The sequence below is a fragment of the Pan troglodytes genome, chromosome 20 (genome assembly GCF_028858775.2).
Source record: "Pan troglodytes isolate AG18354 chromosome 20, NHGRI_mPanTro3-v2.0_pri, whole genome shotgun sequence".
Taxonomy (NCBI): domain Eukaryota; kingdom Metazoa; phylum Chordata; class Mammalia; order Primates; family Hominidae; genus Pan; species Pan troglodytes.
The window spans coordinates 48,545,756-48,562,746 of NC_072418.2; the positions used below are offsets into that span (position 1 = coordinate 48,545,756).

General features: G+C 52.6%; 1 protein-coding gene across 2 annotated transcripts; it reads right to left on the reverse strand.

Moving 5' to 3' along the window:
• Window positions 1–1,620: 1,620 nt before the first annotated feature.
• Window positions 1,621–14,070, reverse strand: GPR4 (G protein-coupled receptor 4). 2 transcript variants are annotated; one of them, NM_001242410.1, is given in 2 exon segments: window positions 1,621–4,557; window positions 13,969–14,070. In NM_001242410.1, a coding segment is annotated over 1 exon segment (1,089 nt). In that variant the 5' UTR covers window positions 3,723–4,557; window positions 13,969–14,070; the 3' UTR covers window positions 1,621–2,633.
• Between the last annotated feature and the right edge of the window lie 2,921 nt (window positions 14,071–16,991).

Consider the following 16,991-nt stretch of genomic DNA (forward strand, 5'->3'; position numbering starts at 1 on the left):
TGCTCACACCCCCTAGTCACCCTTTTCCTGGAATGAGTGAGGTACTCGTGTTTCATAATCCCTCTGGCCCCTGTGCTTCTTCCATTAAAATAAATCCAAGGCTGGGCACGGTGGCTCAAGCCTGTAATCCCAGCACTTTGAGAGGCTGAGGTGGGAGGATCACTTGAGGCCAGGATTTCAAGACCAGCCTGGCCAACATGGAGAAACCCCGTCTCTACTAAAAATACAAAAATTAGCCAGGCGTGGTGGTGCATGCCTGTAATCCCAGCTACTCAGGAAGCTGAGGCACAAGAGTTGCCTGATCCCAGGAGGCGGAGGTTGCAGTGAGCCGAGATCCTGACACTGTACTCCAGCTTGGGCAACAGAGCGAGATTCTGTCTCAAAATAAATAAATAAACAAACAAAAATAAAACTCCAAAAGCTGATCACTGCTCCTTGTTAAATCCACAACCACCACCCACCCGGCCCAACTGACAGCACCTCCCTCTTGGACTCCTGCAGTCACCTCCTCACTGGGCTCCTGACTTCTATCCTTGTCTCCCATATTCCTTTTTTATTTTGAGACAGGGTCTCGCTCTGTCGCCCAGGCTGGAGTGCAGTGGTGCAATCACTGCTCATCGCAGCTTCCACCTCCTGGCTCAAGTGATCCTCCGGTCTCAGCCTACCAAGTGGCTGGGACTACAGACACACACCACCATGCCCGGCTAATTTTTAAAATTTTTGTAGAAACTGGGTCTCCCTATGTTGCCTAGGCTGGTCCCAAACTCCTGGCCTCAAGCAGTCCTCCTGCCTCAGCCTCCCAAAGTGCTGGGATTACAGGCTTGAGCCACTGTGCCCAGCCAATCTCCCATATTCTACTCCCCACTCAACAGCCCGTGGGATACTGTTAATACTTAAGTCAAATCACCTTCATCCTCTACTGAGAACCGCCTCATAGCTCCCATTTATCTCAGATTAAAAGGCAGAGTCCTCACTAGGATTTACATGGCCCCACACGACCTGCTGTCCCCTCTCTTGTCTCATTTCCCCTTTCCTCTTGTCCTCTCTACCTCCTCTCCAGCCACACTGCCATACCTGCTATCTTTCAAAATTCAGACACTCTATTATTATTATTTGAGATGGAGTTTCGCTCTTGTCACCCAGGCTGGAGTGCAGTGGCACAATCTCAGCTCACTGCAACCTCTGCCTCCCGGGTTCGAGCGATTCTCCTGCCTCAGCCTCCCAACTAGCTGGGATTACAGGCACCCACCACCACGCTCAGCTACTTTTTTTTGTATTTTAGTAGAGACGGGGTTTCACCATGTTGGCCAGGCTGGTCTCGAACTCCTGACCTCAGGTGATCCGCCCGCCTTGGCCTCCCAAAGTGCTGGGATTACAGGCGTGAGCCACTGCGCCCGGCCCAAAATTCAGACACTGTCTAACCCCAGAGCCCTTGCACCTGCAGTTCCCTCTGCCTGAAATGCTCTTCCCACAACAGCCACAAGGCTGAGTGCCGCCCATGCTTCAAGTCTTTGCTGGAAAGCCACCTCAGCAAGCCCTTCTCTGCCCTCCTCCAGATCAGACTCCAAGTCATCCTCTGTCCCGTCAACTGGCTTTACATAGAAAAATGTCCCCTTCCCATTTAGCAATTCCAAACATTACATATTTTTTATTTACTTGTGTATGGTGAGCCCTGTGAAGGCAAGGCCAGGCTGCCTCAGTCATTGCTGTGTCCCCAGCCCCACCCAGCACAGTGCCCTACATAAACCTCTGTTGAATTAATGATTAAATACCCTTTCTTCTTGTCCCGCACCTTCTTCCCAAACCTTTCCGCATCACTCCTCCAGGCAGTCTGCCCTGATTGCCCTTCACTTGAGTTCTGACATTCTCCCTCTTCATCCTCAGTCTTGACTTGGAGATCGCTGTTTATCTAGAAACTTAGAATTGCGGTCTTATGTTCCCTGGCCTGTATGACCAGGGGCTTTGCAAACATAATGAGTCTATATCGGCTGCATTTCTCCTTCCACTTTCCCCCGAGTCACAGACTTTTATCTACTTGTTGGAAAAAAAAAAAAATCTAACCTTCTCTATTTGTCTTTATTTTCTGGAAACCACATGTTTGACTTCATTTATCTGGCCAGACATGGCGGCTCACATCTCTAATCTGAGCACTTTGGGAGGCCGAGGCAGGAGGATCTCTTGAGCCCAGGAGTTCAAGATCAGCCTGGGAAACATGGTGAGACTCCGTTTCTACAAAAAGTACAAAAATTAGCCAGGCATGGTGGCTCACATTTGTGGTCCCAGCTACTCGGGAGGCTGATGTGGGAAGATCGCTGGAGAGCCCAGGAGGTGGAGGCTGCAGTGAGCCACGACTGCACTACTGCACTCCAGCCTGGGCGAAGTGAGACCCTGTCTCCAAAAAAATATATTTACTCATCTCCTCCTTCAGGAGGCCCTCCACAATCGCCAAACTGTGATGGGATCTGGGAGCACAAAGGTTGACCAGTGACACACCAACCTCACTCTTCCTAAGTTCTTGTATTCTTATGAATATTAACACAGCCCTTTTTCCATACAATTTGCATACACCAGACCAGGAGAGAAGGGACCGTGGGATGAGAGGGGAAAACTGGGGATTCTGTGCCACTCCGGGTTCATTGTGCTGGCGGCAGCATCTTCAGCTGCACCTGGTCCCCCTGGGAGGGCGGAGTGGCCGCCCAGCTGCCAGTCATGGCTTTGGCTGTGCTGTTCCTCTTGGAGGTGAGTGGGGTCTCCAGGGTGAGCGAGGCATTGGCCATCTCCTGGGGCTTGTCGCTGGCCAGAAAGCGGAGCAGGTTGTGCAGGGCCTTGGCCACATCGCTGCGGGCGCCCTCGTTGACCAGGCAGTAGAGGATGGGGTCCGCCACACAGTTGAGGCTGGTGAAAGCCAGTGAGCTGTGGTATGCAGAAAAGACGCGCTCCTCGAAGCCGCAGTCCCAGGGGCGGCCCAGGTAGATGGCGCTGCGGGACAGCAAGAGCACGTGATAGGGCGCAAAGCAGACCAGCACGATGGCGATGAGGCTGAGGGCCAGCCGCTTGATCTTGGCCTTCTCCTGGCGCTCGGTGGACACGCTGCCCCGCACGGCCCGCAGGATGCCCCGGTACGACAGCAGCATGAGCGCCCACGGGAAGAGGAAGCCCACGAACACCCGATAGAGGTTCATCCAGGCCACCCAGCCTTCCATGGGGAACTTCTCAAAGCAGAAGGTGTGGTTGTAGCGGTCTCGGAAGAGCTCGTCATGGAACAGGGGCGCCGAGTTGGCGCCCAGCTCCGTGGCCCAGACCACGGAGCTCACGGCCACGGCGGTCTTGACGCGGCGCAGGCGGGCGAAGCGGAGTGGGTGGGCCACAGCCAGGTAGCGGTCCACCGAGATGCAGCACAGGAAGGCGATGCTGATGTAGATATTGGTGTAGAAGATGAACCCAAAGAGCTTGCAGGACCCGGGGCCGTGGATCCAGTTGTCGTGGTGCAGGAAGTAGTCCACCCACAGCGGCAGCGTGCAGATGTACAGCAGGTCGGCGATGCTGAGGTTCATCAGGTAGACGCCCAGCTCGTTGCGCTGTTGCACCTGGCGGTAGGCCGCCCACAGAGCCAGGCAGTTGGTGGGCAGCCCCACGCCGATGACAAAGATGTAGAGGGATGGCGGAAAGAGGTGGTCCACGCGCGAGTCCACGTGGCAGCCCTCCCACGTGTGGTTGCCCATGGTGGGCACTTCGGCTTCTGGGGCGCTTCCCCTGGCCCACGGGGGCTGTGGGGCCACAGGGAGCGGGAGGCCATGGGGCCCCCTGAGCCCCTTCCTTGGAGGCTCAGGGGAACATGGTGGGATGTGGTCTACAGGGAAGAGATGAGGTTGGGTAGGCTGGGCTGGGCTGGGAAGGGCAGAGCTTGAGAGGGAAAAGTTGGAGGAGGGATGGAATTATGACAGGAGGGAAGTCTGGAGGATGGTGAGATTAATAAAGAGGTTTTTCAAGGAGGTTATGTATGGAGTCAATCAGTGTGTCAACGAGGGAGTATGGGGGTGACACAAAAATTGGTCTCCGGGAGTGTTTATGGAGGAGACGAAAGCATCGCTGGGCAATGGTGAGAAGGAGATGGTTTGCGGGGCAGTTAGGAAGTATGTGTAGCCATATTGAAGTAATAATGGTGGGGGAATGTTCTAGAAGACACAGGAAATACATGAGAAAGTGTTGAGATAGGACACAGCGCAGTTAGGGAGTGTTGGAAAGTTCAGGCAATGTGGGTGGGAGTGCTGGCATTTCCTAGGACCCCAGAAAGCAACAGAGATAAGTAAGGTCACCAGTAAGGAGAAGGTTCTGGAAAAGGAGGTGTCTGGCACAGGGTGGACAAAGATAAAAGGCTCGGTCTGTGGACTGCAGGAAGGAGTCTTAGGAAACAGGAAGGAGGTGAGTAAGGTCTAGATCAGAGGTAAGTTTGGGGACGGAAGGGAAATTTCAATGGGGGCAGGGGAGGGACTCCAGACTGGTCCTGGTGGGGCCTGAGGGATTGGGATGAAGTCAGTTCACCGCTGACTGCAGTGCCTGTTGGGAGAGAGGACAGCAGTGAGGGAGTCATGGACACTCCAACCTTCTTCTCCCCACACTCCTCACCATAATTGCTGTGAACTGCAGAGACTGGACATCCCAACAATGCCTACTTCAGCCCCATCCTAAGCAACCACTCTCTGAAAACACAGATTTGAGGTGTCAGGCATATTTTTCCCCTGACAGATATTAGAATAAAGACCCAACTCAGGCCGGGTGCAGTGGCTCATGCCTGTAATCTCAACACTTTGGGAGGCCGAGGTGGGAGGTTCGCTTGAGCCTAGGAGTTCAAGACCAGCCTGGGCAATGCAGTGAGACCCACTCTCTACAAAAAATAAAAATAAAAATATTAGCCAGGTGTGGTGGTACACACCTGTAGTCCCAGCTACTGGGGAGGCTGAGGTAGGAGGATCACTTGATCCCAGGGGATTCAGGCTGTAGTGAGCTATAATCGCACCACGGCACTCCAGCTTGGGCAACAGAGTGAGACCCTGTCTCAAAAAAAAAAAAAAAAAAAAGGTTGGGTGCGGTGGCTCACACCTGTAATCCCAGAACTTTGGGAGGCCGAGGCAGGCAGATCACGAGGTCAGGAGTTCAAGAACAGCCTGGCCAACATGGTGAAACCCCATCTCTACTAAAAATACAAAAATTAGCTGGATGTGGTGGCACGTGCCTGTAATCCCAGCTACACAGGAGGATGAGGCAGGAGAATTGCTTGAAACCAAAAGGCGGAGGTTGCAGTGAGCTGAGATCGCACCACTGCACTCCAGCCTGGGCAAAAGAGTAAAACTCTGTCTCAAAAAAAAAAAAAAAGAAAAAAAAGAAAAAAAAAAGGAAAGAAAGAAAGAGAAAAAGGGAAAAAAATGACCCAACTCAGATTTTAGCATTTTCCTGCAGAATTCCTGTAAAACTGGCACAGGTATCATATAATGCTTCAGAAAATGCCAGACTAGTCTAACTCTATCATGTCACAGACAGGGAGAAGGGGCCCAGAGAGGCTGAGTCACCTCCCTAAGGATGCACAGCATGGCAGCAATAGGGCCAGGGCTGGGGCCAGCCTCCCACCCCTTACCCAAGAATCCCATTCTTGTCAACCAGGATAATAACAGCAAACGTTAATTGAGCCCTACTACATAGCAGATCCCATTCCAGGCATTTTTATGCATATTATTTCTTTTTATTTATTTATTTTTTGAGACAGGGTCTTGCTCTTTTGTCCAGACTAGAATGCAGTAGCACGATCACAGCTCACAGCAGCCTCAACCTCCTGGGCTTCCAGTGATCCTCCTGCCTCAGCCTCCCAAGTAGCTGGGAACACAGGCATGCACCACCATGCCTGGCTTAAAAAAAAAAAAAAAAAAAAAAATATATATATATATATATATATATATATATATATATATATATATATATATAGTAGATGCAGGTCTTCCTGTGTTGCCCAGGCTGGTCTCTTGAACTCCTGAGCTCAAGAGATCCTTCCCTGTAATCGCAGCACTTTGGGAGGCTGAGGCGGGCAGATCATGAGGTCAAGAGATCAAAACCATCCTGGCCAAAATGGTGAAACCCTGTCTCTACTAAAAATACAAAAATTAGCTGGGCATGGTGGCGCACACCTGTAGTCCCAGCTACTCAGGAGGCTGAGGCAGGATAATCGCTTGAACCTGGGAGGCGAAGGTTGCAGTGAGCTGAGTTCACGCCATTGCACTCCAGCCGGGGTGACAGAGCCAGACTCCGTCTCAAAAAAAAAAAAAAAAAAAAAAAGAGATCCTCCCACCTTGGCCTCCCAAAATGCTAGGATTATAGGAGTGAGCCACCATGCCCGGCCAATTTATGGATATTACTTCTTTGAAATTTTCAAGACTCCTATGAGGAAAGTAGTTGTTCTTTCTCTTTGACAAACTGAGGCACAGAGCTGTTCCAAGACCTGTCCAAGGTCCTGATGTCTAGAGTGCAGCCATCTCTGCTCTCAGTCCTCATCTCCAGCCTGTGCTTCAGTTTCCACCCGAGAATAACTGGACAGGCCAGGCACAGTGGCTCATGCCTGTAATCCCAGCACTTTGGGAGGCCAAGGCGGGAGGATCGCCTGAGGTCAGGAGTTCAAGATCAGCCTGGCCAACATGGTGAAACCCTGTCTCTACTAAAAATACAAAAATTAGCTGGGTGTGGTGGCACATACCTGTAATCCCAGCTACTCGGGATGCTGAGGCGAGAGGATTGCTTGAGCCCAGGAGGCAGAGGTTGCAGTGAGCTGAGATAGCATCACTGCACTCCAGCCTGGGAGACAAGAGAGGTACTCCATCTCAAAAAAAAGAAGTCCAGGCACGGTGGCTCACGCCTGTAATCCCAGCACTTTGGGAGGCCAAGGCGGGAGGATCACCTGAGGTCAGGAGTTCGAGACCAGCCTCACCAACATGGAGAAGCCCTGTCTCTACTAAAAATACAAAATAAGCTAGGTGTGGCGGCACATGCCTGTAATCCCAGCTACTTGGGAGGCTGAGGTGGGAGAATTGCTTGAACCCGGGAGGCAGAGGTTGCAGTGAGCTGAGATGGTGCCATTGCACTACAGCCTGGGCAATAAGAGCGAACTCCATCTCAAAATAAATAAATAAATAAATAAATAAAAAATAACTGGACAGAAAAGGGCCCTGGGCTGCCAGTGGGGACTGGGAACCAAAGCTGCAGAGGAGTAAGGGAAAGGGGAGAGCCAGGAGCTGCTGGGAACAGTCAAGGTCAAGATCAAGATCAGGGAGCATGGGGAAGCCCTGGGGTTAGCGCCAGCAGTCTCCTCCCTCAGGGACCACTCTCTTCACTGTCTCTGCCCTTTCCCCCCCAATTTTCCTGAGTGAGAACCTTGAGCCTGTCACCCACTTTGTTCTGGGAAGATCTGCATACACAGGGCAAAGGATATTCATGGACCAAGCCCCTGACTGTCATCAACCCCGCAGAGAAGCAGAACCAAGTCCAGAGTCACAGGCAGCTTCAGGAGCCATTCCATCCAGGGGTCTTTTGGTTTAGTTCTTTTGGATGTGAAACCTGGCTTTTTTTTTTTTTTTTCCCCCCAACAAGATCTTAACCAGAAACCAATCTAAAACAGTGAAAAGGGTGAGCTGCTAGCTGCTCTGGTGAAACAAGGTGGGGGTGGAGAGGCCACCTCTGAAGAATCCCCAGGATGCACTTTTAAAACATGTTAAAAGTGGAGTTTAAGGTGGAGTCTATTGACAAATGAGGAAACCAATCCCCAGAGAGGGGACGGAAGGAGGTCCATGGGAGCCTCCCAGATGCCAGAGCATCTTTCCATGGGAAAGTCCTCTGGGCTCCACCTCCCCAGTGCTTCCTGAATCTGTGTGCGTCTCTCTCAAATGCCTGCCACTGTCCACTCTGCGTCAGCATCAGCGTCATCACTCGCTGGGATCATTGCAGTAGCATCACCATTGCTTTTCTGGGCTACTGTGGCTTCCTTCAAATCACTTCCCATATGGCAGCCAGAAAGATCTTTCTTTTCTTTTCTTCTTTTTTTTTTTTTTTTGAGACGGAGAGTTTCACTCTTGTCACCTAGGCTGGAGTGCAATGTCCCAATCTTGGCTCACCACAACCTCTGCCTCCCAGGTTCAAGTGATTCTCCTGCCTCTTCCTCCGGAGTAGCTGGGATTACAGGCATGCGTCACCACGCTCAGCTAATTTTGTATTTTTAGTAGAGACAGGGTTTCTCCATGTTGGTGAGGCTGGTCTCGAACTCCTGACCTCAGGTGATCCACCCGCCTTGGCCTCCCAAAGTGCTGGGATTACAGGCGTGAGCCACCCCACCCGGGCAAGATCTTTCTAACACAAAAATCAGCTCTTTCTTTTCTTCTTTTCTTTTCTTTCTTTCTTTCTTTTTTTTTGAGACAGGGTCTCACTCTGTCATGCAGTAGTGCAATCTTGACTCACTGCAGTCTTGACCTCATGGGCTCAAGCGATCCTCCCACCTCAGCCTCGTAAGTGGCTGGGACTACAGGTGTGTGCCACCACACCTGGCTAATCGTTCTATTTTTTGTGGAGATGGGGTTTCCCCATGTTGCCCAGGCCGGTCTCCAACTCCTGGGCTCAAAAGATCTTCCTGCCTTGGCCTCCCAAAGTGCTGGGATTACAGGCATGAGCCACCACATGCAGCCTAGTTCTTGTTACTTCCCTGCTTGAAACCCTCCAATGGCTTCTGAATGGACTTGCGGTAAAATCCAGACTCCTCATCCAGAGTCACAAGGTTCTGTCTGACCTGCTGGGGCAGCCTAGCCAATCTCACTTACCTCTCCTTCCTGCCTCAGCAGTCTCAAGGCCAGTGAGTGACCTTCTTTCCAGCCTCAAACCTTTGCACACTTACCATACTCTCAGTCTGGAATGCTCTTTTTTTTTTTTTGGAGACAGAATCTTACTCTGTCGCCCAGGCTGGAGTGCAGTGGCACGATCTCGGCTCACTGAAACCTCCGCCACCTGGGCTCAAGTGAGTCTCCTGCCTTGGCCTCCTGAGTAGTTGGGATTACAGGTGTGCACCACCATGCCCAGCTAATTTTTGTAATTTTAGTAGAGATGGGGTTTTACCATGTTGGCCAGGTTGGTCTCGAACTCCTGTTCTCCAGTGATCCACCCACCTTGGCCTCTCAAAGTGCTGGGATTACAGATGTGAGCCACTGCTCTTCCTTCAGATAGTCTGAGTAGCTCCGTTCCCTCCTTCACTTCCTCGGGAGTCCCTCTCCATTCAGTCCCCGACTCTCCCCTGCCCCAGGACCCTCTCCTCACAGCACCCTGTGTTTTGTGTCTGTCTGTCTGTCTAGAATAGGTTGTCCAGGAGGGCAGAGACTTTGTGTGCCTTGTTGACTGCTGTATCCCCAGCATCCAGGACAGGCCCAGCATACAGTAGGTGCTCAATAAATTACCAAGGTCATGGTCAGGGAGCACAGAGCCATTTGCCAATGGCAAAAACCATTCCAGAAGCTTTGCAGAGGCCAGAGGCATGGAGTAAAAACATAGTCTCTGCCCATGAGGCTGCCCCACCCCACCCCAGGCTCAAACAAGGGCATGGGGGAGGAGGGGGAAGGGAGGGAGAGGAGTCCATTCCCAGGGGAAGAGGTGGTCAGGGGAGAGCTGGAAAGGGCAGGATCTATCCGCTTCTTAATTGACTTTGAAAGGTCAGGGCTGAGTCGTGCTCAGTAAGTCCTGCCCCCTGTGGGGTCCTCAGCGGCAGAGCTGCCTCCCCCACCCCAGACTCTTGGGCAGAAGCTTGTGGGTCCTGTGGAGATGGGATGGGTCGGGGCGTACTCCAGGCTGGAACAGTGTGATCCAGTCCCTCCCTTCCACTTGAAACCTCCCACCCAGACCAAGTCACTCAAAATAACCTCCCTCCCCTCTCCTCTGCCCTCTCTCTCCCCATCTCTCTGCCCCTAGTCTCTCCCTTCCTCCTGTGACATTTAGAGAATTAGGTCTCCAGGAGCCTCAGTTTCTCCCTTCTGTAAAAGGGGGCACAGGCTTTATATTCATCACATCACAGACCAGAACGTCCTTGCTAGAATGCGATATCAGCTCCATAACATGCAGTATTTGAACGATTATTATTATTCCACGGGGACTAGGGGGCTGAGACAAGAAATAAACCAGTTCTTCATGGCAGGAGACACCCACCGAGGGCTAGAAGTCCCCTTTGCCCCACTTTCTATCGACCCCCAGGGCTCTGCTGACCTAACTCGGGTACCCGGGCAGGAGACACTTCCGGCAGCCAGAGGAGGAAATACACTTCCCATTGCTAATTTCCTCAAGGGGGAACCGGTCCAGCTCTCACCCCTCCTTCCTCCCACCCCTCCTCCCCAACCTGCTGGCATCTTGCGGATGCTGGACATGGGGGGGAGGGGTGCCCAGACAGCCCTCTCTTCTTCCCCACGTGAGATCTGCCCAACGTGGAAACCCCAAAAGTCAGCATGGAACGTCAGACTCTTAGAACGCCACAGTGCAGCCGACGTATGTGTGACAGCTGGGAGTGTGAGGCTATTTCTGACCCCTTCCTGGTACAGATGGGGAAACCGAGGCCCGCAGCAGCAAGGCCGTTGTCTAAGTCACTTGATGTCTCAAGACTGGGCAAACCTCCTGTCGCTGTTAACTAAACAGCTTCCCTTCCCCTGAGGTTTTTCTCTTCACTCTCTGAACTTCTGTAATTTTTCTCAAGTCTTTCTGAGCGTCTCTGGCCCCTCTGAGAACCTACTAGAAGATACGACCTTCTCCCCACAAAGAAAGCAAGCGACCTTCCATCACCTGATCCCCATAACCCCGTTCCCCTTCCAGGACCCTCTCTGGTTGGGATCTAAGTTCTGCCCCTTAGGCTCCGTTGAGGGGGTAAACCCCCAAATCTCACATCCACAAGAAGCTCCCCCTGTCTGTCCCACAGGCCCCCACTTCTTGGGTCCCTGCTGGCCCCTTCCAGAGAGTCGGGGGGAAGAGAAATATACCCAAGGATGGAGCGATAGTGGGGGGACAGGAAAGACTAGGAAGACCTGGCCCCCCCAACTTTAGCAGCCTCGGCTGCCGCATCCTGCCAGCCACCCCAAAACCCAGCAAAGCTGAAAAACTTGGAGGATTTTGAGGACAAGAGGGAGAAGTGCTACAGCCCCCCGCATCCCCCAGCACCCCTGGGCTCACTCACCAGCCTTGTCCCCGATGCCACCAGGCTATCTCACCTCCCCCTTTTCCTCCTCTGTGGGCTCCTGCTCCCACCGCCCCCCCCCCCCCCCGCCTTCTCCCTGCAGCCCCAAGGGACCAGCCAGCTCCGGTCTGCTCATTAGGGACGAAATGTGATCACCGGTCCTCGCTCCCCACCTGGTGCCCTGGCGGCCGGCGGAAACCAGGGGGCAATCGGGCTACCCTAACGGCCCCACTGCACCTCAGTATCCCTGTTTCAACCGAGAGGGTCTCTGTGCCCCCAACGCCCACACTGCCTACTAGGGATACCAGTCCTTAGATGGCCTCTCTGACGTTCTAGGTCCCTATGGTTCTGCAGTCTTCAGGTTCTATCCTTAGTTCACTTCGCAGTTGAATGTTCTATTATAACATTCTAGAGCGTTACTCTTCTTTCATTCTATTTATTACATCGTGGCTTTGTAAGTACCTACCCTAAGTTTCCAATATTCTAGGAGTGTCACATTCCAAGATTCGAAAGTTCTATTGTTAGAACACGCTATGATTTTTTTTAAGCATTCTATGACTTTCATAATCTATTATTAAACGCTCAGTGATTTTTATCTTTCCCCAGCAAACAGGAATATGTATTTCCCTTTTCTCTTTTACAGAAATGGGAACATACACTAAATACGGTGAGCCCCACTTCCTTTTCTTTCCCCCCTTCTCTCGCCTGCTTTTGAACATTCCAGCAGGCTGATTTCTAAGATTGTGCAGAATTCTAAGAAATTATGGCTTCATGGAGGGAAGAGAGGGGTGTGTTAGTCACCACCTCCACCTGGCCCCTAAATTCTCACCACCTGGGGGTGACATGCTATATCCAGGCCGCCTCTCTACCCTTTCGCTAGTGGGCCTAGCCTCAGCCCTCCCTGCTCACACCAGCTGAGTTATTATTTGTCTAGACACAAACCAAATTATAGGCCCTGTCCCCGAGGGAACGGTGGGCTCCAGGCGGAGGGTCAGGAGACTGAAGCTGGAGTTAATCCCGGTTCCCCTCCACCTCCCTCCCTCTCTTCCCGAAACTCCACCCCTTCCACCCAAACCAACTCTTGCCCCTCTCCCTCCCCACCACCATGGTTTTAGAAATATTTTCTCTCCTCTGCTTCTAAAACCCTCCCTTCTGGATTCCAGCCATTTCTACTCACCCTGGCATCTCTCCCTCCTCATTGAGAAGACCTCTTTCCCCAAATTAATCCGACTTAGTGGTAGCAGAAGAAGCCAGCTCTGTGGATTTGGGCTTCAGTTGAAAACTGGGGTCCCAACCCTCCAGCCTGGCACTGACTCACTGTGGGGACTTCTGCTTTTGGACCTCAGTTTCTCCATCTATAAAATGGGGCAGGGGGAGTTGGCCTAGGTGGCTCCGCAAACCCTTTCCAGCTCTCAGCTGCCATCACTGAAACGTGCCAAGATTTCAACACTCCTCTTTTTGGATTGAAGGACTCCAGCATCCCCAGGACCTTTGACTGGAAAGATCTGGAATTCCCAGGCCTCCCCTCCAATGCTTCTTCCATCTGGGCCCTTCCATTCAAAGATGTTCACATTCAAGGTACTTGATCATAGGATTCCCAGGGTTCCAGGAGCCCCTATGGGTCTTTCATCCTCTTCAGCTGGGAGTCCCCCAGAAAAGAAAACCTCCTCATCCTCACCCCAAACCTGAAGTCAAGTTCATCCACAAAGACAGAGCTGGGGGCGGATACCCCCTTGGTGGGCTCAGGAGGAGGGGGGCTGATGGTGGGCTCTGGAGGGGGAACTGGGGGGTGTGGCCCCATCCTCTCCACTTCTGCGCCAAACAAATTCCCCAATGCATATCCAGCCTGAGTACGCACACACACACATCCCACAACCGATGCCTCACAGATATCCTAGAGCTATTCCTCAGCCTGGTTCGGGAGGAGGGGTTGTCCAGTTCCAGGGGGGAGAGTGAGGCGGAAGCAGGAAAGAGTTAATGGTGACCCAGCCAAATCCTGGAAGAGAGGAAGTAGGGGAGGAAGTCCACCCCCCAGGCAGGAATTCCTGAAATTGGCGGGCGGGCTGGGTGCGACCTGAGGGGCAGTGGGGTGGCTCCGTGAAGGGGGTGCTGGGATCATGGTGTCACTTAGAGTCCGCCTGCCCCAGGTCACAAGCCTCCTGCCCCCTACCCCACTCCCAAGCAGGATCCCAGCCCAGAGGAAAGTTCCGGGATGCGGAGGATTTGGAAGGAGAGAAGACAGAGCTGAAGGTGCCAAAACAGTGTTATAAGAGACGGAGAGAAAGAGACAGGGCAATAGAGATGAAGAGACAGGAAGGGAGAGAGCAAAGAGATACGCAGAGACAGGGAGAGATGGAGATAGAGGCAGAGACATCCGCAGAGGTCCCACAACAGAGGGGGGTGAGGCAGAGGCAGGGGCAGAGGGAGATGGGACCCAGAAACAGAGAGACAGAGACAGACAGACGGAGACAGAGGCAGAGATCAAGAAAAAGACAGAGACATCCAGAGACACAGAAGGAAAGACACGTCCAGAGGCAGAGGGACCACAGACACAGAGACATCAGGCGGGAGTTGGAGACAGACGCAGAGCCAGGGAGAGCAACAGAGGGGGCGGGCACCGAGACGGCGCGGGAGACTGAGGCAGCCCCCGAGGGGGCGGGGAGGAGCGGTCTCGCCAGGAGCAGGGCAACCTAGTGAGACCCCGCAGCATCGCGGGCAGCCGGGGAGGACCCGGCACTTACCTGCGCGCGGCGACTGGACGAGGCGGGCGGCGGTACCTCTCTCCGCTGCGTCCAGGTCCCCGGTCTTGCCAACGGCGCGGGGACCCAGCGGATGCCCCCGCGGGGCAGAACAGCGGCTACTCCTCCCGGCCCCCGGGCCAGAGCCGCCAGCCGAGGCCCCGCCCTGGCCAGGCCCGCCCCCATTAACCCCACCTTTGCCGCTGCCCCTTAACCCCTTTCAGGCTTCACCCCATTAAACGCCTCCAGCCACGGGTGAGGCTCATCTGCTACTGGAACACCCCCCAATCCTTCCAAGTCCCCAGCTGGAAGGTCCCCTCTCTCCAACCACACACCCCGAAATTTATCAGGCCCTCAGCTATGGGAAGAGGAGGCCCCCGCTACTGACCTTCCCTGGGTTGAGCCATTTCCTCCCTTAGAGACCCCAGGCCTCAGTCATTCATCTTCTGGTCATTAACCTTCTGCATCTTCCTCCCCAACAACGGAGAGACTAAAGGGTTCTGTTAGGTCCCCAACTCCAAAGTCAGGGCCACCCCTAGAAGGAGCTCTGGGGTTGCATTTCCAGCCTGACTCTTGGTCAGACCTTAGGCTAGTGACATCTCCGTGCCTCAGTTTCCTCTTTGAATCAAGGTGGTCACTCATGGTGCCTGCTTGCTTCCTTCTTTTCTTTACTTTGCTTTGCTTTGCTTTTTTCTTTCTTTTCTTTCGAGACAGAGTCATGCTCTGTTGCCCAGACTGGAGTGCAGTGGCACAATCTTGGCTCACTGCAATCTCCGCCTTCCAGGTTCAAGCGATTCTCCTGCCTCAGCCTCCCGAGTAGCTGGGATTACAGGCACGCACCACCACGCCCGGCTAATTTTAATAGAGACGGGGTTTCACCAAGTTGGCCAGGCTGGTCTCGAACTCCTAAGCTCAAGCTATCTGCCCACCTCGGCCTCCAAAAAGTGTTGGGATTACAGGCGTGAGCCACCGTGCCCCACCTTTTTTCTTTTTTTGAGACAGGGTTTCACTCTCTTGCCCAGTCTGGAGTTCAGTGGCACGATAATGGCTCCCTGCGGCCTCAACCTTCCAGGCTCAAGTGATCCTCCCACCTCAGCCTCCTGAGTTGCTGGGACTACAGGCGTGTGCCACCACACCTGGCCAATTAAAAAAAATTTTTTTTTCTATAGACAGGGGTCTCACTATGTTGTCTAGGCTGCTCTCAAACTCCTGGGCTCAAGCCATCCTTCTGCTTTGGCCTCCCAAAGTGCTGGGATTATAAGCCTGAGCCACCGAGGCTGGCCATCATGGTCCTTTTCTCCTGGCGGTCTCATTTAATGGTGTCAATGCTATCAAGTCTGTAAAATATGCCAACCAGACCCCAACACTCCCCATCTTTCTCTGCCTCACTTTTCCCCTACCCTTTGGGGAAGGCAACATTCTCTGTTTCCCTTATTTTTTTCTAGTTGTCTGCCTTCCTACTGGGAAGAGTGTCATTTTTGTGTCTGGCTTGTTTACTGTTGCATGTCTGTTGCCTAGAAGACTGCTGGGCAGGTGATAGGTGTGAAACACATTGTTTTCTGGCCGAGTGTGGTGGCTCACGCCTGTAATCCCAGCACTTTGGGAGGCTGAGGCAGGCGGATCACGAGGTCAGGAGATGGAGACCATCCTGGCTAACACAGTGAAACCCCATCTCTACGAAAAATACAAAAAAAATTAGCCAGATGTGATGGTGGGCGCCTGTTGTCCCAGCTACTCAGGAGGCTGAGGCAGGAGAATGGCATGAACCCGGGAGGCGGAGCTTGCAGTGAGCCAAGACCGCGCCACTGCACTCCAGCCTGGGTGACAGAGCAAGACTCCGTCTCAAAACAAAAAACAAAAAACAAAAAACATTGTTTTCAGGGAGTGAACAAATGAATGATAAGTGCTCCTAAAACATTAGCTTATTTCTATTATTAACATCACATCTTTCATAAACTAATCATGAGAATTCATTATTGGTCAAGGGACTTCAGATAGATGTGGCATATAACACTAAAAAATGATAGCTGTCAGGTTTCTTTTTTTTTTTTTTTTTTTTTTTTTTTTTTTGAGACAGAGTCTTGCTGTGCCCAGGCTGGATTGCAGGGACATGATCTCAGCTCAATGCAACCTCCTCCTGCCGGGTACAAGCAATTCTCCTGTCTCAGCCTCTGGTAGCTGGGTATACAGGCATGCACCACCACACCCAGCTAATTTTTTTGTTTTTAGTAGAGACAGGGTTTCGCCATGTTGGCCAGGCTGGTCTCGAACTCCTGACCTCAGGTCATCTGCCTGCCACAGCCTCCCAAAGTGCTGGGATTACAGGCATGAGCCACGGCACCTGGCTTGTTTTTTGTTTTTTTGAGACAGAGTCTTGCTCTGTCCCCCAGGCTGGAGTGCCATTGTGCCATCTCAGTTCACTGCAACCTCCACCTCCCAGGTTCAAGTGATTATCCTGCCTCAGCCTCCCGAGTAGCTGGGACTACAGGTGAACGCCACCACACCCGGCTACTTTTTGTGTTTTTAGTAGAGACAGGTTTTCACCATGTTGGCCAGGCTGGTCTCGAACTCCTGACCTCAAGTGATCAGCCTGCCTCGGTCTCCCAAAGTGCTGGGATTATAGGCATGAGCCATCGCGCCCAGCTCTTTTGTGTTTATTTTTAAATTAAATTAAAATGTAGGCCAGGCATGGTGGTTCATGCCTGTAATCCCATCACTTTAGGAGGCCAAGGCAGGCTGATCAATTGAAGCCAGGAGTTTGAGATCAACCTGGGCAACATAGCAAGACTCTGTCTCTACAAAAAAAAAATTTCTTTTAACTAGCCAGCTGGGTGGTGCGTGCCTGTGGTCCCAGCTACTGCGCAGGCCAAGGTGGGAGGATCACCTGAACCCAGGAGGCGGAGGTTGCAGTGCGCCAAGATCGCACCACTGCACTACAGCCTGGGAAACAGAGGGGGAAAAAAGGGCAGCTAAGCTCTGTGGCTCATGCCCGTAATCCCAGCACTTTGGGAGGCTGAGGCGGGAGG

Bases quoted from the DNA above. Each gene is read 5' to 3' on its own strand.
- GPR4 (XM_063800316.1), bottom strand. From the start codon at position 3,722: ATGGGCAACCACACGTGGGAGGGCTGCCACGTGGACTCGCGCGTGGAC.